The following is a 27,826-nucleotide window of genomic DNA, read 5'->3' on the forward strand; positions in this document are numbered from 1 at the left end:
ATGCTTGTTCAATGAACCATAAACAATTAATGAACATGCACCTGTGGAAGGGTCGTTAAGACACTAACAGCTTACAGACGGTAGGCAATTAAGGTCACTGTTATGAAAACTTTGGACACTAAAAAGAGGCCTTTCTACTGACTCCGAAAAACACAAAAAGAAAGATGCCCAGGGTCCCTGCTCATCTGCGTGAACGTGCCTTAGGCATGCTGCAAGAGGACTGCAGATGTGGCCAGGGCAATAAATTGCAATGTCCGTACTGTGAGAAGCCTAAGACAGCACTACAGGGAGACAGAACGGACAGCTGATCGTCGTCGCAGTGGCAGACCACGTGTAACAACACCTGCACAGGATCGGTACATCTGAACATCACACCTGCAGGACAGGTACAGGACGGCAACAACTGCCCGAGTTACACCAGGAACGCACAATCCCTCCATCAGTGCTCAGACTCTCAGCCTATTTCGGACAGAGGCTGGACTGAGGGCTTGTAGGCCTGTTGTAAGGCAGGTCCTCACCAGACATCACCGGTAACAACGTCACCGATGGGCACAAACCCACCGTCGCTGGACCAGACAGGACTGGCAAAAAGTGCTCTTCACTGACGAGTTTTGTCTCACCAGGGGAGATGGTCGCATTCGCGTTTATCGTCGAAGGAATGGGCGTTACACCGAGGCRTGTACTCTGGAGCGGGATCGATTTGGAGGTGGAGGGTCCATCATAGTCTGGGGCGGTGTGTCACAGCATGATCAGACTGCCTGCAATGACAACAAGCTCAATCTCAACGCTGTGCGTTACAGGGAAGACATCCTCCCTCATGCGGTACCCTTCCTGCAGGCTCATCCTGACATGACCCTCCAGCATGACAATGCCACCAGCCATACTGCTCGTTCTGTGCGTGATTTCCTGCAAGACAGGAATGTCAGTGTTTTGCCATGGCCAGCGAAGACCCCGGATCTCAATCCCATTGAGCATGTCTGGGACCTGTTGTATCGGAGGGTGAGGGCTTGGGCCATTCCCCCCAGAAATGTCCGGGAACTTGCAGGTGCATTGGTGGAAGAGTGGGGTAACATCTCYCAGCAAGAACTGGCAAATCTGGTGCAGCCCATGAGGAAGAGATGCATTGCAGTACTTAATGCAGCTGGTGGCCACACCAGATACTGACTGTTATTTTGATTTTGGACCCCCCCCCCCTTTGTTCATGGACACATTATTATATTTCTGTTAGTCAAACTGAACAAGTTCCACAGACGTGTATGTCTCTGTTGTTGAATCTTATGTTCATACAAATATTTACACAAGTTTGCTGAAAATAAAACGCAGTTGACAGTGAGAGGACGTTTCTTTTTTTGCTGAGTTTGATGCACACCCTGGGCCTGCTGTGATAGGGCCCTCTGTCAGCTGGCCGGTGACACACGGGGAAAGGCAGGTCACACTACAGACAGAGCTAGACAAAAACCACCCAAAGTTCTTTCCTCATCTCTCACCCTGCAGGTTAGCCACTAAGAGGCCTGGTTAAGGGGCGGGGACACCTCAAGGGCAATTCTCCTCCTCTGGTGAACAACAATAATCACTCTCTATTAGCTCCCACTCTGTTCTGCCTCACACTGTGCTTTGGACTCCAAATCTCTCCTACCATGTGGAACTGAAAGACAGAGTGATCTGAATCTGAGGGCTACTTCTACAACTGGAGTTGAATAAGGAAGCAACAGAAAACCACAGCCTTCCTTCCCCTTTCCTGATACTCCCTTGAGATGGACTCTAGTAGGAGTCACATAATGAGCTGAACTAGGACAAACAAGCCCATTGGACTGGGTGAGTTTAAATGGGAGCATCTACAGCACGAGATGAGCCAGTAGTCTTGGCACTTCCTATTACAGAGTTGGTGATGCCTGTGCCCAAAGTAGCATGAATACCCTTTGTTTTGCGTTGATTCAACGTTCAAGTTAGAGGACAACCTTTATGAGTCTAGTAGATTAACTGCCTGTATCTGTGTGTTTCTGGTCTTTATACGGTTGTCTGTGTGCTAGCAACAGTCTCTGAAGAGCTGCCTTTGTGTTGCAACACACTCAGAAAAAAAGCAAGGCATTTCTCTCCCTCCCTGACTATCTGCCAGTCCGCCTCTGTAAATGCCTGACTAGAAAGAGCGCCTCCCACATGAGGACCCGACCACATGGCCAAAATGTTAAACTGCACTGGCTTGGTGATGAAGTCGAAATCCAACCGGCTGCTGGCCAAAAAATAAAAATATATAGCCTAAATCCTAAAAATAAGCCTGTGTATTTCCGTGGGCCACGCTCTAATCCTCTTACAAACAGTCTTTTGTCTGGGCCCTGTACACTTAAGAGTCTTTCAGTGGCGCTGCAGACATTATATGCAAACAATGGGCCAAGGAGAGAGAAAGTGTTGCAGTGGCTGGTTCTCTGTGCCCTCTCTGACTGGGTGCAGGGTGAAACCTCAAACTGACAGACGGCGACATGACTCTGGGTTGGCCTAGTGGCTGCTGGGTCGCACTGTAATATTGAAAATTGCAATTGCACTTGTTCAGTCAGACAAACACTGTGTGTGTTGGTGGGTTTCTGCACTTTTCCAAGGGCTGGGGGCAATTAGCAACATCCCATTAACAAATCCCAACATGCTAAGTTTCGAGACCCTCTCTCACACTGTGCCCCACTTACCAGTCTTTAATAATAAAACGAGAAGCCACAATAGAAATGAGGGCCTCAGAGAGAAGCAGCTCTTTGAAGCGTTTTCTCTATGACCTCCCCCTTATGGCTACAGGGTAGGAGGAGCCTACCACTAACCATACAGAGATAACAGTATGTGTTTATGTGTACCGTTGACTGGCAGCTAAGCCTGTTCACTCAAGGCTGTTTTGTTTGGTTGTTAATACACACACACACACACACCACACACACCTGCTAGGAGCGCCACCAGCAGGTTCATCAGATCAAACCACATCCATCCAGACCACCCGGTCTCGACACAAACCCTGCTGAGCGACGGTTAAACCAATCAAACCTGAAGTTTATAAGCCAACCCTCGCATCACTTCTATCCAAACAGATCTGAAAAGTAGCTCGTTGGGACTGTGTCCTTCAGCTCAAGGTTACCCTTGAGCAGTGTTCTCCATAGCTATGGAAAGCCACTGACCAAAAGGCTTACCGATACGGTGTGTCTCTGGCCATGCCTTCCTGATCCTTCTTAGCCCTTCCACCAGAGCCATGTTCTTATTAAGCCCCCTGATCCAGCTGCCTCTCCTCCAGCTGGGATAAGGGTGGGAACATGTCAGGGGCCAGCCTGTTACCAGAGCTTGATGCAGCTCAGACACCAAGTCCTACGGTTAAACAAACACTAGATACATTAAAAACTCAATGACAAGTCAGTGGGAGGATGGAGTCAGTGGTAGAAACTTTTCAATTGCGAGTCAACTTTAAAAGGGCGTGGCCCAAGGCAGATCTTTACCAAATGGTATAGCAGTGGACTGTAACTGCTTGAACTATATCACTGATGTGGTACTTTGGAGAGCTGTCCATTGATAGCATGCCCCAGGAGTGATGACCCAATCAAAGATCACCTTTAAAAGTAACTGGTCTATGGTTCATTGTGAATTCAGGTGGACTGCGTAGCTGTAGTAGGCATTCTACTACCCGAAATGTCAAGGTTAAACTGTAGGAGCCTTTCCAATAGCAGAGATGAAAGCCTTCAGCTTTCTGTAACAGTTGACTCATACAAATACACAGCATGTTTCTCTGAAGCAACACCTTAATGTAAAGTACAAAGTAGTCTCTCTGCACATCTGCTCCCAGTAACAGAGTCTCCCTGTGGCATGACACAGACTGGATATGATATGAAATCTCAGAACCAGCCTTTTATCCAGCCAGTCTTTCCTGAAGGGGTTTCAGTGGATTTATGGGACAGATGTTGTGTAGGGTTCAGGCCAGGGTTAACTTCCAGCACAGATTGGGGACATCTACTGCTGCAGTGGTGGTGCCACTTGGCAAGACCAGTAACATGGGTCAATGGAGAGAGATACAAATGATATCTAGTCAAACCTGGCAGGCTGCGCTAGAGGATGGTATTTCAGGTACTTCACTTAAGTGTTTGACTATGACTATAGTCAAGCTGAGGACACAATGAGTGTTGTGGTAGAGTTAGCTAGACAAATGCACCGGTGACTAAAAGCCACTGTTGGCGACTGCCATTTCTCACTAAAGCAAGATAGTTTTCTGTAGTTCAGGTTAAAAGCATCTCATAGTGCAGGGGTAGACAAACCAGGTCCTGGAGTGGCACAGGCACTTCATGTTTTGATTTAACTGACCTGAAAGACCAGGTGTGATGTATTTAGGCAATCACTGAACTGACCAATTAACTCAGTTGGTCAGGTGTGGTGCCTGTGGCACTCCAGGAACAGGGTTGCCTGGCCCTGTCATAGTATGTATGGGTTATATAGCCTGCAAGCTAACTTAGCCCACTTCTGCATTAGAATACATACAAATAAAATGCCTAGATCGGTATCTATTTACATTACAATTGAATTAGAGTCTCAGACACAAGGCCATGATTAGACAGTGGATTGCAGTTGTGGTGCTTTTAATAGCAGCAGATAGTCTTGTGCTCTAGGCCTGCTAAAAGCCTTGCTGAGCAGCACTGTGGTCTGGCTCCCCTGCATCACTAAGCTTGGCATTCTCACGAGTACAGACTAAATAACGACTGGTCCACCACTGCCAAAAATACTACATGCACCGACACCTTGGTGAGGCCTTTATCAGAACAGACATATGCCAGACACACATTACACCTTTGCTGACTGAAGGGACAAAAAAAAAAATGCTCATGCAATTACTTTCCACAAACCAATCTACTAGTGTTGACTGGCTAAATTGCCAGAACATGCAACAGGAGAGGGAACTTTGTTTATTTAAACAGAACAGTGTTTACCACCAACCCATGGCGAAACCCCAGTCATTACTCTGCTATGTGGAAGAAATAACTTCTAAAGCCCCCCCCCCCCCCTTCTTCACAGACCACACCCAAACACACATTCCTTTCTTGCCCACAAGCCCCCAAAAGCACAGGGCCTGGTCCAATAAGCACAGACATACCTACACACAAACAAGCAGTGCTTCAAGTTGATGTATACAAACACTGTCTCACATGTAGACAGAAACCACAGACTCAAGTAGGAGAGCTGCACATATTTGACTCCTGGCTTTAAACAATCCTACATTATAGTGTGTGTGTTGCTCCTCAATTTCAAAGACCCCCATCTATGGCCTCCACCATGTGGAGGCATTATGGACCCCTCCTCACTCCCCTAAAATGTAGCCCAATAAACAGGAAGGGGAAGGAAAAACAGACCAGAAAGAATGGCTGACACAGAAAAACACAAATAGCGCCCCCCCCCCAAACCACTTCAAAAACGGGAGCACCCAAAGATGGTAGGACAACGCCCCGTGCCAAGCCCTCAATATGTGGCCACACATCTTCCCTGCTAGCCTGCCTGCCCTGGAGGGCTTTCCCAGCACGCCACATTGTCCACATCTGCAATCCTGCAAAAAAAACATTTTCATTCAGGGGAGACTTTTTTTTTTTTAAACAGGACCCCCCCAGCTATAATGGGCCACAAATGGAATGTTTCCCCCTGCATGCTCTTGCTGTGGGAGAAAGAGAGAAAAGAGTGAGCGAGGGAGAGGGGTTACATTCCATTCTGCTCTGTCCCCTCGCCGCCTGGTCGTTTTACATTCAGCTGATTTCAGATCAGGGTCAGCAGTATTGCTCCCAGGCTGATGACAGGTCAAACACTGACGTGAGATCAGGGAGGGACCACTTAAAACTTAACACCCAGGGGCCTGAGTCTATAACTGCAAAAAAAGTGGTCAACTAGAAGGCCCTCATGCAGATAAAAGAATAGAAACTCAGGTGTAGTTTCTCTATGGGCGGAGATAGGAATATCCACACCCACAATTGAGTGTTTCCTGCTTATCCCTTCATCAGCTCCAGTCACACAAACACACACTCGACAAAGGAGAAACAACCGGTTTCTTTTAACATGGATATCAAATCAGTCACTCCTACTAGTCCAATGCTTTGTGCCCCAATTGCTTAAAAACACCATGGCCACTTGTGAGAAACCAAAGCAGCCAGGCCTGAACTGACTGAGTCTGCCAGTCAAATGAATAGCTTGGGGAAATGGGAGAGAACGGAAGAAACTTAGAACACTGCCCACCTTGGCTGTGTGGTAATCTATGCAAGTCAGGGCACTGTGGCATGGGTGAGTCTGGTCAGGAGAGAAAGAGCATTTCTCTTGTTGGGGCTGAGTTGTAACAGACCGTCAACAATCACGGTAATGCAAACAGACAGGTACTTTGATAGTGCAGTGTATATAGGGAAATGAGGAGCAGTAAAAATTCCCACTGATCTTAAACATATGTTAAACTGAATGTGAGACGAGACCATATCCAAACAGTGTACGAAAAAGTTTGGCCATCACATCAGACTGACAGTGGTTGAGTTTGGGGTGGCTTTAACCCTTTGCACATATTTGGTGGCTGAATGTCCTTTGCTTTGAAGTAGGTTGGCTAACTGACATCCCGATACATTTGCATGGACACCGATTCCAACATTGCCCTGCTAGTATTGAAATTAAAACAGAAAGAATGGACTCCAACATAATTTTGGGGTATTACAACATGTCTTGGCATGCGGCTGATTTTTGGCATTAGGTTGGACTTAATTGCATGTTTCTCAAGCTGAAATGGAGCTCTCTGAAGTGTATTACATTTTAACCAGTGTATTAAACTGGACTTGACTGAGCAGGATGAAACTTTGGTGTTGGAAAAAAAAGCCTTTAGGTCGACTAACACAGTGGCATGTTGGATGTCCACTTGGAGTCTGACTTCCACATACATACAGTAGGCCTAAATACATAGGCTACAATAAGTACAGAATCATTGGTGGGAGGCATGTATTAACTTTATGCAATAACTGGCACAGCAGCGGTGAAAACGCCACAGGAATTTGCTCATGGTTCCCCCTCCGACTTTTCTGAAATAAATGTCCTGTCTATGAATGTCACTCCTCCCCAATGATCTATAAAAGCTATACATCCTTCAGTAACCGGTGTTATTTCAGGAAAGAAGCCCCTATTGCCTGCTTTGTAGGCCATCAGTCATTTGTTCATCATTGATTATTTTCTTCCTGTGAGGAAACTTTGGTCTCCCTTCCTTTATAGGCAAACCTATTTAGAGGATCGACATTCAGAGAGGGAAAAGCTGAACGCATGGTTAGGCTAAATCAATTAGTTGAATGAATAATGCTGAGAGTTAAAACGCTGAGTAATGATGGGCTGTAATATAATACTCCACTAGTGACGTCACTCCACTAAAAAGAATGCAAATCATTTTCACAACGAGGTGTAGCACGACAGACCCTCAATCGTTCCAGACTGTTAAGCAACGTTGCTTCAAATTATCTTCAAACCACATTTCCAAGGTTTGATCATAGTTACAAGCGCGCGAGCATTAAAGGATTAAGACGAGTCTAAAAACCTTTAAAAATTTTATCAGCTGGAAATATTTTATTTTCAATTGCGACAGAAAGTAGATTACAAAAAACAAGAGAACACGGCAGTCTTGTCTCTGCTTCGACCCAGAACATATTTTAACACTTCTAGGACACCATTTCTTATACTATTTTTGACTCGCATCGAAATTATGCCTATGGCCATCTTGAAAAATGGCAGAAATAGCGACTGAAAAATAAACCAGGCTAACATAAACGCAGAACTAGATGGAGTACAATGTTTCATTACAATAAAAAAAAAAAAAAAAAATCGCTGTCCTCAGTCGATTGAGAAAAATACAGGTTGCTGTCGAAATGACGCATGTGTAAAGAGTTTATTAGCCCATTTCTTGTTTGACATATACCATATGGACACAGGAAAGTTCGTTACATTGAGTCGGTATAAAATCGTGTTGTTTTATAGATGCAGCGGCTAGGCAATCGGGGCCCAAATTCAGTCCCCGACCTCTCCCTTCCATTTTACCTTTCTTTGCTGTTTTTCCCAGGCCGGGTCCAGCAGCAGGTCCCGGTCCCAATCATTTTCTTGTTCTCTTGGGTCCATGTAAACGGCTGGTCCTCCAGACGATGCTTGATTATTAGAAGCGTGATAATCTACCATAGTCAGATAGCTAATAACCTACAGGTATATCTAAGACTCTCGAACGAGAAATAATAGGGAATGTGACCCAGTTGCGGAAACTCTTTGCTTTCAACGTTCGGTCAGGAATATCCGGTCTATACACTGCCAATACTGGCTAAAAGAATGCTTAATCTCCACCCGAGGAGAGAATGGTGTGGTCGAAAGCAAATAGCCGCTCCTACAAAACTAGAGTAGGTTGCCAGGCCCAAATAGCTCATGAATATTCAGTCATCTGCTTATTATTCATGAGCTGTTAAAATCCTTCCCCCCAAAAGGCTGAGAGCACATAATTTAGTAGTAGACTATAGCCTACTAAAAGTAATGTTCTAAAAAGTATTATGCCTGATATGTAGCCTAATGTCTTTGTAAAGTAACCTAAATCATTGCAGATGTTAGTCTTTGCATGTTGCTAAATATATAATTGAAACATTGTATCAAAATTTAGATGCAATTTATCCTGGCCCCTTGAAACGATACAATGTTGAGAAAAAAAATGCACAAATGGATTTGTAGCCAGTATAGACAGATTTACGAACTGTAACATTTTGAGCGCTATACTAGAATAGTTCTGATAACTACTACTTCTATAATATCCATAGAATATTAAAGTAACTGTCCAGTGAAAATGTAACTTTCAAAAGTTAATATTATGTTAACTCATATCCAAATAATGTTGTTGACTCTGAAACTCGTATGTGGCCAAAGCATAAATTGGAGAAAAAAACACTTCAAAAACCCCACCTCAAACTTGTATCTCATTCTTTTGGGGTACGCCCACTTCATTCCAACACAGAAAAGCTGCTTTTTAACATACTTAATAAAAAAACTATTGAAAGGAAACTATTTCACTCATAGAAATCTGGACAGTTACTTTAAACACAAGCTACACACTACACAGGGACAGAGCCTTATATTCGTCTAAATATATGACTCTGCAGAGGGACGCTTTCAGGATGCAACCTTTTGGAACGTTCAGATAGAAATACGCTATGTTGAACAAACATGCCTCTCTTACATGTAAAATATGGAATCGCGTGAGCTTTATTCGTGGCATTTCTATCTACAACATTCTACAATGCTTCTTCTTGCAAGACACGAATCAGATGGAGCCTATAACACGTGGTCCCGTGTGGCTCAGTTGGTAGAGCATGGCGCTTGCAACGCCAGGGTTGTGGGTTCATTCCCCACGGGGGGACCAGGATGAATATGTATGAACTTTCCAATTTGTAAGTCGCTCTGGATAAGAGCGTCTGCTAAATGACTAAAATGTAAATAACAAGACCACCCATTGTATGGAATATTAATGAGGACATGCTACACCATGAATCATTTAGCCAGTGAGCCCATTGGTGTTGTTACCCTCCTCAGATTTTTGTTGTCCCCTTATGGAGAGCCTATGCCACCTCACTGGTGCCCAAATCAATAGTCCTACATGCAGGTGCATCGAAACCAAAACCGTATGAGATTCCCTTAGGCCTATCATTTTGTTTGAAAGCTTGTAGTGTGTAAAGTGGCTTATATTTACCATTCAAATTTGATACGCTGGATCTGGCTGACATGACCAGACACTACATGAAGTAGGTCACGCTCCAACTGTGTGTCCATGCCAATTATCATCAGCGAGGCCTGATATACTATATGAATCATCGCAGGCCCCCCTAGCCCTCTAATGTTTTCATGACTGCCACATTGTGCCACATTCCTAATCGTTTTCTGATATACAGAAATCCCATGGGCATTGGACTCCATCCCCATTACTATAAGGAATCATTGTGGTGTGTACAATGTCAAGGTTAAATGATTACACATCAAACCGTCCTATCCATTTTCTAATGAATTATATTTAATTGTAATGACAGACCTAGATTTGGCATCTTCTTTTTCAAAAAGCCTGTTGCAGGTGAAGCTAATACATGGGGAAAAGGACAATTAATTCAAAGGTGTACATCTACACCTGTTCTCCTTTGATGTCAATGTTCACTGATCCTAATTCCAGTTATTTTAAATTGTTTAATAAGTCTGGGGTGTGTGTGTTGAGTACAAAATTAGCAGCTGTACTTCAAGCTACATTTTTAGCTTCTGAAATCAGTCGGAGTTATTTAACACTCGTGTAATAATGGCACAACAGGAAATTGCTTGAATGTTTGCCACAGTACCCCTGATTCTGGTATGTGCTTTTTTTTCACTATTCAGAAAACAAGACCAAGCGGATATTGAAGCGGATATTTACACACACCAAAGTCTCTCAGCAGAACAAAACATTTTTCWAAACATTCCCTGCTGAAAAGAAGTCAACAGAAAGTGAAACAGAATTACAGCATGCACTTAGTTGCTAAAATCTGATGTTCGGCACAAATAATTGAAAGTCTTGATTGCAAAATAGATCTGTAACTTTTCATTTAAAACAATGCTGCAACAAAAACCAGTTGAGCCGGCGGAGGGGATGAAATCCAGTGAGAGCGGGTCAGTTGTACATCGTCATGTGGAGCCACTACAAATCAGAAAAAGGGTGAGACAATAAATCAATATTTAATTAAAATGGCTATCCAAGCCATTATGCATATGTGATCACAGGCAAAAGCGGCCTTTTCATTCATGTTAAGTCTGCCGTATTCTGCATGTTTACTAGGCTGTGAGAAAAAGAGTAGGTTTGGATCATCTGTCCTGTATGCTCTTACCTGTCTGTAGCTAACTGATATGGTCCCCATTCCCACAATGTCATAGGCTTGAAATTTATCTGTGAATGGAGCAAACATGATGAATTCGACCAAATATCCTACATACAAATACACAACATTTCTCTTGTATGATTATTAGTTTATTCTAAGTGCACCCCAAAAGTAACACATTTCAATCTTTCTTGTATTCCTCCTCAATCATTTAAAATCAGTCTTCCTAAATTCCTATTTTCAGTCCTTGTTGGACAACACCCAATGCCCTCCCTTACGGATCATGCTGTCCAGTTTCATCAGCAGGTAAAGGAAACCGGGGTAACTGATTGTCATGTCTGGCTCCGTGTAGCGCAGGCCGATCAGCTGCAGGACGAAGTCATCCACCCCCATGCCTAGACCAGACCAGACGAACACATCAACTCATGTTCAACCACATAACCTGATGTTGCAGCAGTGTAAATTCTGTTGGTATAATGTTCATGTGGACCAATAGGGACTGAACATGAAGAGTGGCGTTTTGACGTCCCCTAAAAAGGCACCAATGGAAGCTTGTCACTATATCATAAGTGTGTCCTACCCGCAGCTTTCAAGGCAGGTGAGACTTCAGGGTATTCCAGCAACTGGGATTTGTTCTTATCAAACGTCAAGAATATATCCTGTGGAAGATCAAGACCAGCATGACTGAATAATATTTTCAGACAAATATAACTCATATCACTTCGCATGCATCGGAAGGGGTTGATTATTGTATGATTATTGAATTAGCTCAGTCACATGATTGAATCAGAGAAGTCACGGATCACTATTATATTTCCTTTAGCCAATCATAACTAGACTTCAAAAACACAAAGCATGCTTTAGCCAATCAAACTACCGCCCAATCTTATCATATTGAAAGAACAGAATGATTGAAACTGTAAACCTTCCACTGACAGATGGCTTCGTGTGGTTTAGACCTTACCGTCCATTTCCTGATCTTGTCCCACAGTGCCTGGAACCCCTGCCAGTCCAGCTGAGCTAACCCCCGACTCTGGGTTGACACTGCAGTCAAGGAAACTCAAAAATCCATAAAAAATGCATGGCATAATTAAGGTCTTGCTAGATCAGCAGACCAAGTGAGGTCATGGTGGACAAGTTACCCTACCTTTGTATATCTATGTACAGTGGGGCAAAAAACCACCATACCTACTGTGAAGCATGGGGGTGGAAACATCATGCTTTGGGGCTGTTTTTCTGCAAAGGGACCAGGACGACTGATCCGTGTAAAGGAAAGAATGAATGGGGCCATGTATCGTGAGATTTTGAGTGAAAACCTCCTTCCATCAGCAAGGGCATTGAAGATGAAACGTGGCCGGGTCTTTCAGCATGACAATGATCRCAAACACACCGCCCGGGCAACGAAGGAGTGGCTTCGTAAGAAGCATTTCAAGGTCCTGGAGTGGCCTAGCCAGTCTCCAGATCTCAACCCCATAGAAAATCTTTGGAGGGAATTGAAAGTCCGTGTTGCCCAGCAACAGCCCCAAAACATCACTGCTCTAGAGGAGATCTGCATGGAGGAATGGGCCAAAATACCAGCAACAGTGTGTGACTTACAGAAAACGTTTGACCTCTGTCATTGCCAACAAAGGGTATATAACAAAGTATTGAGATAAACTTTTGTTATTGACCAAATACTTATTTTCCACCATAATTTGCAAATAAATTCATAAAAAATCCTACAATGTGATTTTCTGGAATTCTTTTTCTCATTTTGTCTGTCATAGTTGAAGTGTACCTATGATGAAAATTACAGGCCTCTCTCATCTTTTTAAGTGGGAGAACTTGCACAATTGGTGGCTGACTAAATACTTTTTTGCCCCACTGTACATACATGGCAAGTGTGTAACGTTCCACATTACATAGCCCTTTTTTTGGGGGAGCTATGATCTTCAAAAAGTCGGCCTAGCCGAGGCTCGAACCCCCATAACCAGAGGGTATATGTGAGCTAGACCGCTACACCAGAATCTGGTATATATTTAACCTATATTAACATGTTTATTGATCTATATAAACTACTGACCATATAGCCATGTTGAGACTCGATGCAGACTGGTTCAGCCATACATGTATTTTTTTCTCCAAGAGAAAGGATACATCCACGAGGACCACAAAGCTCTTGCAGTGCTCCAGGACCAGCTTCTTCTCGCTCCCCGCCAGCACTGCAGGCCACAACCCAGGAAGAGAGCAGGAAGCCACACAGACAAACCGTCAGTTAGGAACAGTTAAGACTTCCTCCTGCAGTGACATCACTACTTCCTGAATGTTCCCACAGTGTTTATGGCTTATGGAAGACTACTAAATCAGTAGAGATTCGTACAGTTTTCCAGAATTTTCCAGATGCATGTTGGCAAAGCAATGGCTACTGGTTGACAGATGCCATTATAACAAGCTGGTGTAAAGGGGAAGTGTGTACAAAGGTGTGTCTTAGCTCCCATTTTTGAGGGATGATAGCGGTCCATTTTTGGAGCCAAACCCTTACRTCCGCCTTTTATGGCCTCGGTAAGCAGGTTGAGAAGCTCCAAAGGTGGACACTCTCCTTTCTGTTGGGAGGTTAGAAAAAAAAAGTTTTGAAAGTAAATATTGCACATCTTAGGCTAGAATGGAACAGTTTACATGGAARCTACTACATGTGTTCTCACCTTGTTGCGGTGCTTTTTAAAGAGCTGTCGTGTGGCCTCAGGAGAGGGCAGAGCCGACAGGTGTGGAAAGGAGGGCRGCAAGAGGGAGATCTACAGTGGAACACACAGGATGATCCATTTAGTCATATCACGAAAACTCATACTAATGGAAACAGGGGGTGTTGGATTGTGGATACTTTGGACTTCATTGCAATGACTTCTACCTGTGTGGGGGAGATTACTTCAGTGCCGGGCTTCTCAGCTGGCCTGCAAACACAAAAAAAATACAGAATCATACGGTTTAACTTGAAAAACAGACCTTTTAATTGGTGGATAACAAACATGCACACCGAGTGTACGAAGCATTAGGAACACTTTCCTAATATTGAGTCACATCCCCTTTGGRCCTCWGAACAGCCTCAATTTGTCYGGGTATGGACTCTACAAGGTGTCCAAAGTGTTCCACAGGGATGCTGGCKCATGTTGTCTCCAATGCTTCCCAAGGTCAAGCTGGCTGGATGTCCTTTGGGTGGTGGACCATTCTTGATATCTACTTGGGAAAACTGTTGAGCGTGAAAAACCCAGCAGTGACGCAGTTCTTGACACACTCAAACCGGAGCGCCTGGCACCTACCACCATACCCCGTTGAAAGGCACTTAAAATCTTTAGTCTTGCTCATTCACCCTCTGAATGACACACATACTCAATCCATGACTAAATTGTCTCAAGGAAACAGTACCTCCACACCGACTGTGGATTTAACAGGTGATATCAATAAGGGATCATAGCTTTCACCTGGTCAATCTGTCATGYAAAGAGCAGGTGTTCTTAAAATTTTGTAAACTCAGTGTAATTTAGAGAGCCTTTTCTTGACTGAGAGCCGTGAAACTAACAATTATCATAGGTATCTCTGCCTCCAACATCCAGTCATGGACTGGTCCACTCACGTCGCATTGTTGCCCTTTTCTGTCAACACCCGCAGGATGAACTCTCCCTGCTGATTAGTATCCGCGGTGGAGGGGATGATGATATAATGGCCGGGCGCCAGGCGACCACGAATCACCACCTCCGTTCGCTGGGCGTAACCCTGGGTGCTGATGAGTGGGCGGCGCAAGCTCAGGTCCAAAGAGGACAGGTAAGAGCACTCTGAGCCAGCCTGGGAAGAGGGGTGGATACGGTAGGGTACATACACACACATTTCCACACTGAGAAAAATTCTGCCACACTCAAATATTCCCTGACTTCTTCCTCCCTTCTTTTCTCTCTCATATTTAGTGTGGCTCATTTAAATCTACTCTGGTTGTATTTCCTGTTGCGTGTGTATGCATGTGCTGGTGTACCTTGTAGATATCCAGGCCGATGCCCAGGTGCACACCTCTGAGTCTCTGGTGCTTCTGCATGAGGGCCACTAGGAAGGAACATGTCAGCTCAGGGTCACTGGGGTCATCGTCCTCCTCCAGAAGGGTCAAGTGGAACTGAGGGTTCTGCCAGAACCAGCCTGGACAGACACACACAGATGATGTACAATACTAAATATGTATGTACAATAAGGCACACACATGGATATCAATCTATTCCTTCTCTGATTATGTATGACTGAATTCATTTTTATTTCATAGTTGTGGTGTGTGTGTCAGTAGCATTGTGACTTTTCCTACCCCCTTTGGGAGAGCCCCCGGCGGAGATGTGTGGTACCCAGCTCCCATGATGCATCGTGCAGTTCCATGGCCTCTGTGTGGCGCCCGGCTCGCTCAGGGTCTCCTCACTCAGGTGACACACCTCCATCGACTCAAAGTTCTGACGGAAGTCTGACACTGCCATCCTGAGCGAGGAGAGAGAGATGTTATTAATATATGAGAACATGTGAAGTATAGATACAAAGGGAGAGTCTATGAAGAGAGGTCCACTTACCAGAACTCCCCGTCCTCCTTCTGAACCCTGTCCAGACGCTTCTGCTCCTCCTCACGGACATGACTCCACTCAGGCCTGTGGACAGACAAACACACTGTGAGGAACCTGCCCCCCACACACACACGTAATGGTATGATTAATGGGTTAATAGCGAGCTAACCCATTCATGTCACTCCAGGGTCCCTCCCACTCTATCTTTCCCCAGGGGTTGTGAACACGGACCAGCTCCACAGTCTCATACTTTGTCTTCACCTGAGGGAGTGGAGGAGTGAGAGAGACAGAGTCAGCCAAACTGAAAACCTATTTGACTACCAAACACAGGAAACCCAACTCCACTGAATGTGTGCAGGTTTTGGCTGGTGGCATTTGGACACTTTTGGCCTTGGTGTGCAGTCATGAATCAGAGAATGAATTTGACAACAGAAGCTGGTAGTCTTACATTTTCAAGCCCGGTTACAGAGTAGGCATGTCTGAACAGGATTCCAAACTCATTCCTCTGCTCAAGGGGGCCCTGTGGGAAAATCAACCCACGCACAACATATGTTAATGTGTAAGCAAAGTAGAACAGAAGGTTATATTACCGTGTTCTGCTCACTGATACAATTATAGGAGTGGGTTTGAATCCTAATACACGTAGAAAGGTTATTCCATCAGAAAGATGGAGCTCGGCACCTACGTTTCATCACTACGTCCCCTGTAACGGTACACACACACACACACACACACACACACCTGGCAGTTGGCACAGTTGATCAGTGCTCCCTTGGCCAGAATGGGCTTGAGGAAGGCTGCCAGGTCCTTGGGCAGAGAAGCCACAGTCAGCACCTCCGTTATGCCCCCTGTCATGTCCACCATGGCCTCGTGGGGGAAGCCCATGTTCAGGGCCCGATATCCCCCCTTCAGCCTGACAGAGAGGGTCAATCACAACAGGTAAGATTGGAGGTCAGAGCAACATTCTAGTGCAGTGGACACACTGGTACATCCTGGTGTTATCCACTTTGGCCTTACGCAACTAAAGCCACATGCAGGAGGTAATTACACTGACAAGATAGAATGACGTAGACATGCAGTTCTTGACAAACAATGAGTTAAAATATCAAATCCTTGCATCCACAAATACAGTGTGTGTGTGTGTGTGTGTGTGTGTGTGTGTGTGTGTGTGTGTCAGGATGGCAGAAAAATAAACAGCATGCATAGAACACCAAAGATCGCAGAGACAGACAAACACTGACTTGGCGTAGGCCTTCTCCAACAGAGCACTCCAGAACTCTCTTTTCTCTGAGGAGCACAGGTAGATCAGCTTGCCCTTTTGCGTAGGCAGCAGGTCATCGACCTTCACCTTCTCCCACTCGCCATACTGCCAGAACTATAGACAGACAGGTTTTCATTTTAATCTCAGGGATAGGCATCAACAAACTCCAACTAAATAGTAATTCACCCATATCTCCTATAAACATGAGTGCAAATTCAACAACCCTTGACAAATACTGTACAGCCTAATTAGGTGTGTTTAATGTCCTGAGGCTGACCTGGAAGTAAAAGCTGCCGTTGTAACCCTCCTGGAAGCTCTGCCCATTGGGCACCACCCGCTCCAACAGCGGGCGATGCAGGGAGAGGGATGCCACCGCAGACAGGAACCAGCAGTCATCTAATCAACAGAGAGCAGGGGAGGACAGAGGGACAGGTAAAGGTATATTATATCACATTTACATCACTGGGTAAGTCAAGGGAGAGCATGTTTAGTAGTTTGATGATGACCACCTGTCGTTTACTGTACAGTAGGTCAGACATACAATTKATTAATGATGTCAAAGCCATTCTGTGCTCTTGGGTAGAACTTTGCTGTCATGACGTGGCCCTTTCTGGGTATAGAGCGTGGCATCCCCCTCGCTCTCCTCCTACACCCAGGTTCTGTTACCTCAGGTCATAAATTCCTGGAGGAGACTCTCTCCTCCTGGCCATGCAGTATAGAGAGAGAGAGTTTCACAGTAGAACTTCTTCTACATCACAGAACTTGAGAACTGAACAATATCCATGTTTTGGAGAATGTGTAAACGGTCGGTGGAGAAGCCAGCTATGACCCGGTCCGTTTTGTTTCATGTTTGTGACCTCATGAAAGACAATACAGCTACATTGCCATAACTCTGTTTACACAGGTGCCTCCGTTATGAGGTTTGCGTCTAATTATTGTATAAAATGAATGAGTAAAGATGAAACTATTTATGAAATTATATAATGCTATGTTAAACCGTTAATGTGAGAGAATTGTATTCCCTTTAAAGTTTAACTAAGTCATTGGCCCGCCCCCATGAGCACAGACATGATCTGGCTCATGGGACAGCCCTTTTCTACTGTTACGAATAAAACCACCACCTGAAGAAATCCTCTTCAGACCATGCGTACCTCGGTTAGCTGGGGGGTCTAAGGTTGAGTAGAGACCACAAAAACCTCAGTCTAAGCTAATGTTGTAATGGTTGTTGAATTCCTAACCACACCACGTGGAGCATTGGCTACACGGGTGGAAATGGTTCAACTCTGAGACTATCGATCCCGACAGAATAAGAGCAAATCTTAGATACTAATTACTAGTCTGCAGCTAGAAATTATGTCAACCTGACATGCGAAGACCGACAACCGCCGAAACATCTATTCTATAAGAACATTTTTGAATGGTACTCTGCAGTATCCATTCTAACCATGAAAGAAGAGAGACTCTTGGATGAACTTTCAACAGAGATTCAACAGAGATCACAACGACACACTGAGCGTAAATATATATTGATTGCAATTATTCCCGAATGAGGGAGCGTTCATGTGCTAAGGATTAGCATTTCAATTAATATAATTATCAACTGTGTAGTGACTCATTTTTGTCTTTCCCGCCCTTCTTAGTCCACACCCACTTCCCTTTGTCCACCAAGCCGTCATATCGGCTTAGCCCACTAGGGAACCTCCCCTATCATTTCCTTGTAACCATATCTACTGTGTTGTTTGTTTCTCCATTTCCGTGATTATTTAGTTAGTTAGTAAATAAATGATTAAGACAATTGATGTATGGATGATTCATAGTAAAGGCTGGGATTGTGCAGATAACCAACAATTTACAACGTTTGGAATGAGACTAACGTGAGGTAATGAATAATTCATTAATTAGAAGACTAATTGATCAGATATTAACATGTCTGAAGAGTTATATATGGAAAATTATAACTTTGTAATCTGAAGATTTTCATTGGTGCCCCGACTTCCTAGTTAATTACATTTACATGATTCGTTTAATCGCGTAATAATAATTACTGAGAATTGATTTGATAAAATAACAGTCTTCACTTTAATGATGCCAAAGACACAACATTGCCATCAATGGGAGAACACTTTGGGTAATAAGGAAACAGATAGATCAACCGTACCCCAGCCATGGTTGGAAACAAGACTAAGGGCTCTATTCAATCTACACTGCTCAAAAAAATAAAGGGAACACTTAAACAACACAATGTAACTCCAAGTCAATCACACTTCTGTGACATCAACCTGTTCCACATTAGGAAAACACTGATTGACAATACATTCACATGCTGTTGTGCAAATGAATAGACAAAAGGTGAAATTATAGCAATTAGCAAGACACCCCCAATAAAGGAGTGGTTCTGCAGGTGTGACCACAGACCACTTCTCAGTTCCTATGCTTCCTGGCTGATGTTTTGGTCACTTTTGAATGCTGGCGGTGCTTTCACACTAGTGGTAGCATGAGACGGAGACTAAACCCACCAAGTGGCTCAGGTAGTGCGCTCATCCAGGATGGCACATCAATGCGAGCTGTGGCAAGAAGGTTTGCTGTGTCTGTCAGCGTAGTGTCCAGAGCATGGAGGCGCTACCAGGAGACAGGCCATACATCAGGAGACGTGGGGAGGCCGTAGGAGGGCAACAACCCAGCAGCAGGACCGCTACCTCCGCCTTTGTGCAAGGAGGAGCACTGCCAGAGCCCTGCAAAATTACTCCAGCAGGCCACAAATGTGCATGTGTCTGCTCAAACGGTCAGAAACAGACTCCATGAGGGTGGTATGAGGGCCCGACGTCCACAGGTGGGGTTGTGCTTACAACCCAACACCGTGCAGGACGTTTGGCATTGCCAGAGAACACCAAGATTGGCAAATTCGCCACTGGCGCCCTGTGCTCTTCACAGATGAAAGCAGGTTCACACTTTTTTATTTTTATTCACCTTTATTTAACCAGGTAGGCTAGTGAGAACAAGTTCTCATTTGCAACTGCGACCTGGCCAAGATAAAGCATAGCAGTGTGAACAGACAAACAGAGTTACACATGGAGTAACAATAAACAAGTCAATAACATGGTAGAAAAAAAGAGAATCTATATACAATGTGTGCAAAAGGCATGAGGTAGGCAATAAATCGAATAATTAAATTTAGCAGATTAACACTGGAGTGATAAATCATCAGATGATCATGTGCAAGAAGAGATACTGGTGTGCAAAAAGAGCAGAAAAGTAAATAAATAAAAGCAGTATGGGGGGTGAGGTAGGTAAATTGGGTGGGTAGTTTACAGATGGACTATGTACAGCTGCAGGATCGTTAGCTGCCTCGATAGCAGATTTTTAAAGTGTTGAGGGAATAAAGTCTCCAACTTCAGAGATTTTTGCAATTCTTCCAGTCGCAGGCAGCAGAGAACTGGAAGGAAAGGCGTCCAAATGAGTTTAGCTTTAGGGATGATCAGTGAGATACACCTGCTGGAGCGCGTGCTGCGGTGGGTGTAGCCATCGTGACCAGTGAACTGAGATAGGCGGCACTTTACCTAGCATAGCCTTGTAGATGACCTGGAGCCAGTGGGTCTGACGACGAACATGTAGCGAGGCCAGCCGACTAGGGCATACAGGTCGCAGTGGGGTCGTATAAGGTGCTTTAGTAACAAAACGAATGGCACTGTGATAAACTGCATCCAGTTTGCTGAGTAGAGTGTTGGAAGCTATTTTGTAGATGACATCGCCGAAGTCGAGGATCGGTAGGATAGTCAGTTTTACTAGGGTAAGTTTGGCGGCGTGAGTGAAGGAGCTTGTTGCGGAATAGAAAGCCGATTCTTGATTTGATTTGGATTGGAGATGTTTGATATGAGTCTGAAGGAAGTTTGCAGTCTAGCCAGACACCTAGGTACTTATAGATGTCCAAATATTCTAGGTCGGAACACGTCCAGGGTGGTGATGCTAGTCGGCGCGTGCGGGTGCAGGCAGCGAACGGTTGAAAGCATGCATTTGTTTTACTAGCGTTTAAGAGCATTGAGGCCACGGAAGGAGTGTTGTATGGCATGAAGCTCGTTTGGAGTTAGATAGCACAGTGTCCAAGGAAGGGCCGGAAGTATATAGAATGGTGTCGTCTGCGTAGAGGTGATCAGGAATCGCCCGCAGCAAGAGCAACATCATTGATGTATACAGAGAAAAGAGTCGCCCGAGAATTGAACCCTGTGGTACCCCCATAGAGACTGCCAGAGGACCGGACAACATGCCCTCCGATTTGACACACTGAACTCTGTCGCAAAGTAGTTGTGAACCAGGCAAGGCAGTCATTAGAAAAACCGAGCTACTGAGTCTGCCGATAAGAATATGGTATTGACGAAGTCGAAAGCCTTGGCCAGGTCGATGAAGACGGCTGCACAGTAATGTCTTTTACGATGGCGGTTATGATGTCGTTTAGTACCTTGAGCGTGGCTGAGGTGCCCCCGTGACCGGCTCGGAAACCGGATTGCACAGCGGAGAAGTACGGTGGATTCGAGATGGTCAGTGATCTGTTTGTTGACTGGCTTCGAAGACCTCTAGATAGGCAGGCAGGATGGATATAGGTCTGTAACAGTTTGGTCCAGGGTGTCTCCCCTTTGAAGAGGGGGATGACCGCGGCAGCTTTCCAATCCTTGGGGATCTCAGATGATACGAAGGAGAGTTGAACAGGCTGGTAATAGGGGTGCGACAATGGCGGCGGACAGTTTCAGAAATAGGGGGTCCAGATTGTCAAGTCCAGCTGATTTGTATGGTCCAGGTTTTCCAGCTCTTTCAGAACATCTGCTATCTGGATTTGGGTAAAGAGAAGCTGGGAGGCTTGGGCGAGTAGCAGCGGGGGGCGGGGCTGTTGGCCAAGGTTGGAGTCGCCAAGGAGGAAGGCATGCCAGCCATTGAGAAATGCTTGTTGAAGTCTTCGATTATCACGGATTTATCGGTGTGACCGTGTTACCTAGCCTCAGTGCAGTGGCAGCTGGGGGAGGTGCTCTTGTTCTCCATGGACTTTACAGTATCCCAGAACTTTTTGGGTTATAGGCTACAGGATGCGAATTTCTGCTTGAAAAAGCTGGCTTTGCTTTCCTGACTGATGCGTGTATTGGTTCCTGACTTCCCTGAACAGTTGCATATCCGCGGGGGCTCTTCGATGCTATTGCAGTTCGCCACAGGATGTTTTTGTGCTGGTCGAGGGCAGTCAGGTCTGGAGTGAACCAAGGGCTATATCTGTTCTTGTTCTGCATTTTTTGACGGAGCTTGCTGTCTAATATGGTGAGAAGTAACATTTAAGAATGACCAGCATCCTCAACTGACGGGATGAGGTCAATATCCTTCCAGGGTACCGGGCCAGGTCGATTAGAAAGGCCTGCTCGCAGAAGTGTTTTAGGGAGCGTGACTCATGATGAGGGTGGTCGTTGACCGCGGACCCGTGTGGCGGATAACAGGCAATGAGGCAGTGATCGCTGAGATCTTGATTGAAGACAGCAGAGGTGGTATTGGAGGGTCAGGTTGGTCAGGATATGTCCTATTAGGGTGCCATGTTTACGGATTAGGGTTGTACCTGGTGGGCGTTCCTTGATGAATTTGTGTGAGCATTGAGGGCATCAAGCTTGGAATTGTAGGACTGCCGGGGTGTTAAGGCAATATCCCAGTTAGGTCACCTAACAGCAACAAAACTCTGTAAGCAGAATGGGGAGACGATATATTCACAGATGGTGTCCAAGGGGCACACAGCTGGGAAGCTGAGGGGGTCGGTAGCAGGCGGCAACAGTGGAGAGACTATTTCTGGAGAGATATTAATTTTTAAAAATTAGAAGTTCGAGACTGTTTGGGCATAAGACCTGGAAAGTATGACAGAAGCTTTGACAGGCTATCTCTGCAGTAGATGCAACTCCTCCCCCTTTGGCAGTTTCTATCCTTGACGGAAAGTGTTATAGTTGGGTATGGAAATCTCAGAATTTTTGGTGGCCCTTCCTAAGCCAGGATTCGGAAACGGCAAGGACATCAGGTAATTGGGCGAGTGTGCCTAAAGCGGTGAGTAAGGCAAATTAAGGGAGGAAGGCTCTGATGTTGCACATTGAGCCACTAGAGCTTTTTCGAATCGGAAAGTTCAACCAATGAGGGTGACTGGGGGACATGCAAGGCCCTGGGTTACCTCCACATCACCGCGAGGACAGAGGTAGTAGGATGAGGGTGCGGTCTTAAAGGCTAATCAAAAACTGGTCGCCTAGAGCGTTGGGGACAAAGAATAAAAGGAGCAGATTTATGGGCGTGGTAGAATCAGATCTGGGCATAATGTGCAGACAGGGGTATGGAGGGGGCGGGGTACAGCGGAGGCAAGCCCAGTGCACTGGGTGATGGATTAAGAAGAGGTTGTATCTCTGGACATGCTGGTCTCAATGGGTGAGGTCACCGATTGTGTGGGGGTGGGACCAAAGGGGTATCAGAGGTACGGAGAGTGGAACTACAGGGTCATTGGCACACCAAACAATGACAGACTGAAAACTAGCCTGGAAAACAGTATGGCAAGGCATATTGATATTTTGAGAGAGACATACAATAAGGCATAAAGTGATTTGCAGGTCTTGATTGGAGAGCTAGCTAAAACAACAGGTAAGATAAACAGCAGCAATAACAGGGTGCTAGTCTAACACAGCAACAACAGGTAAAAAATGGCGACGACTAGGCAGAGAGGGTCAGATTAACTACACACAGATCCTGAGTTAAAGCACAGAGCCGACAGATAAGACACAAATAAACAGAATGGAGTACCGTGAATTAATGGACAGTCACAAGCATGCATCAGCTATGTAGCCAAGTGATATAGTGTCCAGGGGGCAGCCGTAGATGGAGCAGAGGAGGCCTCCACTAAGCTAGCACGCGGCGTTAAAGTTAGTAGCCCGGGGGTGGTCTGCTCAGACGGAGGGGGTCTGCTCAGACGTGGTTGTGTCGACAGAGAATCCAAGCCAGATGGCGATGGCGAAAGAGAGGTTGTGAATTGTAGAATTGTGTTTGCTAACTGGTGCTAGCTTCTGGCAGTGGCAGTGGCGCTAGCTCTTCAGCTAGCCGGCAGATGGGCCTAGCTCGAGGCTAGCTCAAGGCTAACTGGTGCTTGCTTCGGGACAGAGGTGTTAGCCAGTAGTAGCCACTCGGTTGCAGCTAGCTAGCTTGTGATGATACGGTGTAATTGTCCAGAGCTGCGTCAGGATCCGGTGATGTGGTAGAGAAAAAGCAGTCCTATATGCTCTGGGTTGAATATCGCGCTTGCAGCTAGCCGGCAGATGGGCCTAGCTCGAGGCTAGCTCAAGGCTATAACTGGTGCTTGCTTCGGGACAGAGGTGTTAGCCAGTAGTAGCCACTCGGTTGCAGCTAGCTGCTTGGATGATACGTGTGTAATTGTCCAGAGCTTGCGTCAGGAATCCGGTGATGTGGTAGAGAAAAAGCGTCCTATATGCTCTGGGTTGATATCGCGCTTGCAGCTAGCCGGCAGATGGGCCTAGCTCGAGCTAGCTCAAGGCTAACTGGTGCTTTGCTTCGGGACAGAGGTGTTAGCCAGTAGTAGCCACTCGGTTGCAGCTAGCTAGCTGTGATGATACGGTGTAATTGTCCAGAGCTTGCGTCAGGAATCCGGTGATGTGGTAGAGAAAAAGCAGTCCTATATGCTCTGGGTTGATATCGCGCTGCAGCTAGCCGGCGATGGGCCTAGCTCGAGCTAGCTCAGGCTAACTGGTGCTTGCTTCGGGACAGCGGGTTTAGCCAGTAGTAGCCACTCGTTGCAGCTCGCTAGCTGTGATGATACGGTGTAATTGTCCAGAGCTTGCGTCAGGAATCCGGTGATGTGGTAGAGAAAAAGCAAGTCCTATATGCTCTGGGTTTGATAATCCGTTGCAGACTGGCAGGGTATTGGCCCGGTATTGAAGCTGCTGTTAGGATTGAGGGGAAGACCGCAGCAGTGGCTACAACTACTAGCTAGTAGCTAGTATCTGGCTAGCTTCTGCTTGGGGTTACGGTTCTAAAGTATAAAAATAGGCAGGTCCGTACCACATTGGGTGAGGCGGAATGTAGGAATGTTATATTCAGTTCCTAGATGGAAGTGAAATTAAAATATATACGAAATGTATACGAAAAATACGAAGACTATTTACTATTTACTAATTTACACGCGACAGGACAATACAGGACAATACAAACACACGTCCGACTGCTACGCCATCACTGAGCACGTGACAGACGTGACGAGTCTGAAGACGCCGTGGAGACCGTTCTGCGTCCCTGCAACATCCTCCAGCATGACCGTTTGGCGGTGGTCAGTCTGGTGTGGGGTGGCATTTCTTTGTTGGGGCGACAGCCCTCCATGTGCTCGCCAGAGGTAGCCTGACTGCCATTAGGTACCGAGATGAGATCCTCAGACCCCTTGTGAGCCCATATGCTGACACATGCACATTTGTGCTGCTGGAGGTCATTTTGCAGGGCTCTGGCAGTGCTCCTCCTTGCACAAAGGCGGAGTAGCGGTCCTGCTGCTGGGTTGTTGCCCTCCTATCGGCCTCCTCACGTCTTCCTGATGTACTGGCCTGTCTCCTGGTAGCGCCTCCATGCTCTGGACACTACGCTGACAGACACAGCAAACCTTCGTTGCCACAGCTCGCTTGATGTGCCACCCTGGATGAGCTGCACTACTGAGCCACTTGTGTGGGTTGTAAGACTCCGTCTCATGCTACCACTAGAGTGAAAGCACCGCCAGCATTCAAAAGTGACCAAAAACATCAGCCAGGAAGCATAGGAACGTGAGAAGTGGTCTGTGGTCACCCTGCAGACCACTCCTTTTATTGGGGGTGTCTTGCTAATTGCCTATAATTTCCACCTTTTGTCTATTCCATTTGCACAACAGCATGTGAAATGTATGTCAACTCAGTGTTGCTTCCTAAGTGGACAGTTTGATTTCACAGAAGTGTGATTGACTTGGAGTTACATTGTGTTGTTTAAGTGTTCCCTATATTTTTTTTGAGCAGTGTATAAAGCTGAAGCATTACAGATTCCACAATAGACATTTGAAGGTAATTTCTGATTGAGCAGACATATGCAGTGTTTACGGTGAACGCAGCCTCCACTAAAGCGGGAACATTGACATTTAAAGGCAATCACGCTGCAAAGCTGAACTTCTGCGATGCAGATTGAACAACGCCTTAATATGTAAGGAGGCAGGTGGAAAGCCACTGCTTCGGGCAACATACATACGGCATTTGTTCTACTTACTCAGAACTCCCTGACACACGTCCATACGTGTTGCTCCATCCACTATGAACTGTGCTGAAGGGCAGATATCCTGGGAGAGGGGAGAGAAAGCAAGACACAACATGCCTCTTAAACTTTTAGCTGAGTGTACCCTTTACTGGGTAAGATGAAGTGGATAGGCACATACCAGGGACATACTCTGTTTACATGATCTAAAGTAGTGTAGAGACTTTAACCCACCTGTCCTCACTCACAACTGTTGCTTTTTACAGTTTGTTTTTATTTATGATTGACTGAACACTACTAGGCCTACAATAGATAAATAAACTGAAAAAAGTGCAAAGATACACGGTGACAGGCATTGTTGACCTAAGACTCCATCTTCAATGGAGAGTAACAAAGCAAATACAACATTTATGAGGTAGGTAAGGAGACCTTTGTGTCTTTATGACAAAAACCAGCCTTACAGACTTGGCTCTCATGACAGCTTGACAATTGGCTTTGCCTTCTGAGGCTAAAATCACTATGATCTAGTCCTGCCCTAATGCAGTAGTCTTCAATCCAGGGCCTGTACTCATAAAGCATTGTCCAATAGTAGGGCTATTCAACTCTTTCTTACCCTATGAGGTCTGGAGCCTGCTGGTTTTCTGATCCATCTGATAATTAATAGCACCCACTTATGATTCAGTAATCTGGAGCTTGATGCACACCCTGTGGATCAGGGCCAGGCTGGAAGAACACTGCCCCAATGTCCGAGTTTCTCACCACTTCATTGACATTTGGGTTACAAAAGCTAAACCCTATACCAGAAATTACCCACACAAATCTAATCTGCATCTGTGGGTGTATTTTTATGGCGGTTGTCAGTACATGCATGATTCTTAGCACGTCTATACGACCTGAAAGAGAAGTATATGACACACCCCTAAAAACTTGCATATGTCATGCATTGAAAATAACTGTCCAGAAGAGACATCCATCCACCGCTGTTGTCAATGCAAAAATATCACACTCACAGTGTATTGCAATTATACATAACATGGTATGTCGGATGGTTTTATTAATACACACTTATTTTGTAAGAGATAAAGATTTCCATTTAAATTAAGTATTTTCATTAATTATTTTTTATTTGTTTATGTTATAACAATGTCATACTGCGCTACCTTTGGGCGTCTCCATTCCATGGCGGGTTGAAGAAGCATATCTCCCATTGGAAAGTCGTGGTCCACGAACAACCCATCATCCATTGAATTACCGCTATTACCATGTTTATGAAGAACTGGAGTAGGCTTGTCAGCGATAAATGACGAAAGCCACCCTTTGGAGGTAAACGAGCTTCCAAGATCTTCCGTCGTTGCCTCTGCTGTACCTATTTCTGCGACCGGAGTCTTCTTTTCATTACTGTCACTCATACTGTCGCAATTCTTTCTGAATGTCCTTACAAAACCGATAGGCTGTTTGTTGTGGAGTTAAAATAGTGTGCATGCAGAGAAACCCTACAACTTTTTAAACACCATTGCTCTATCCACTTTTCAATTCTTATCCAGGAGTTACCGTACCAACTTTTCTAGAGTCTTCTGACTTTGTAGTCATGAACCGATTTACCTTGTCAAAATGGCCATTGGCCACACCCTCATTACTGCACTGTAACTCACCTGTGCCGCCTTCGAAAGTGTCGCTTGCATGTGCACTCTCATGATTTATAAATCATTGCATGATTCCCGCAAGCCATATAAACTGAACAAAAATATAAACGCAACATGTAAAGTGTTGGTCCCATGTTTCATGGACTGAAATAAGAGATACCAGAAATGTTCCATATGCACAACAAGCTTATTTCTCTCAAATGTTGTGCACACATTCATTTACATCCC

General features: G+C 45.3%; 2 protein-coding genes across 3 annotated transcripts in view; both read right to left on the reverse strand.

Moving 5' to 3' along the window:
* LOC111982855 (alpha-actinin-4-like) overlaps window positions 1-8,397 on the reverse strand; it is a 32,167-nt gene extending 23,770 nt beyond the window's left edge. Inside the window, exon 1 of the mRNA XM_024014503.2 lies at window positions 8,047-8,397. Coding sequence (XP_023870271.1) covers window positions 8,047-8,181 — 135 coding nt within the window. The 5' untranslated portion in view covers window positions 8,182-8,397. The remainder of the gene's footprint in view (window positions 1-8,046) is intronic.
* Window positions 8,398-10,023: 1,626 nt separating this feature from the next.
* Window positions 10,024-27,573, reverse strand: zgc:85932 (CysPc and EFh_PEF_CAPN13_14 domain-containing protein). Of its 2 annotated transcripts, none has more exons than XM_024014497.2 (20): window positions 27,116-27,573; window positions 25,971-26,040; window positions 16,972-17,090; window positions 16,675-16,808; window positions 16,175-16,346; window positions 15,882-15,953; window positions 15,603-15,694; window positions 15,443-15,517; window positions 15,190-15,353; window positions 14,872-15,029; window positions 14,479-14,687; window positions 13,756-13,798; window positions 13,553-13,642; window positions 13,393-13,453; window positions 13,008-13,072; window positions 11,836-11,904; window positions 11,452-11,530; window positions 11,150-11,266; window positions 10,881-10,939; window positions 10,024-10,693 (listed from the first exon to the last, which is right to left on the reverse strand). In XM_024014497.2, exons 1-20 carry the CDS (start codon window positions 27,362-27,364, stop codon window positions 10,667-10,669), a joined length of 2,124 nt encoding a protein of 707 aa, XP_023870265.1. In that variant the 5' UTR covers window positions 27,365-27,573; the 3' UTR covers window positions 10,024-10,666. The 2 variants fall into 2 exon arrangements, with proteins under 2 accessions (XP_023870265.1, XP_023870266.1); XM_024014498.2 differs by lacking the exon at window positions 27,116-27,573 and adding an exon at window positions 26,627-26,712.
* Window positions 27,574-27,826: the final 253 nt, after the last annotated feature.

Source organism: Salvelinus sp. IW2-2015, linkage group LG22 (assembly GCF_002910315.2).
Source record: "Salvelinus sp. IW2-2015 linkage group LG22, ASM291031v2, whole genome shotgun sequence".
In the NCBI taxonomy this organism is placed as follows: domain Eukaryota; kingdom Metazoa; phylum Chordata; class Actinopteri; order Salmoniformes; family Salmonidae; genus Salvelinus; species Salvelinus sp. IW2-2015.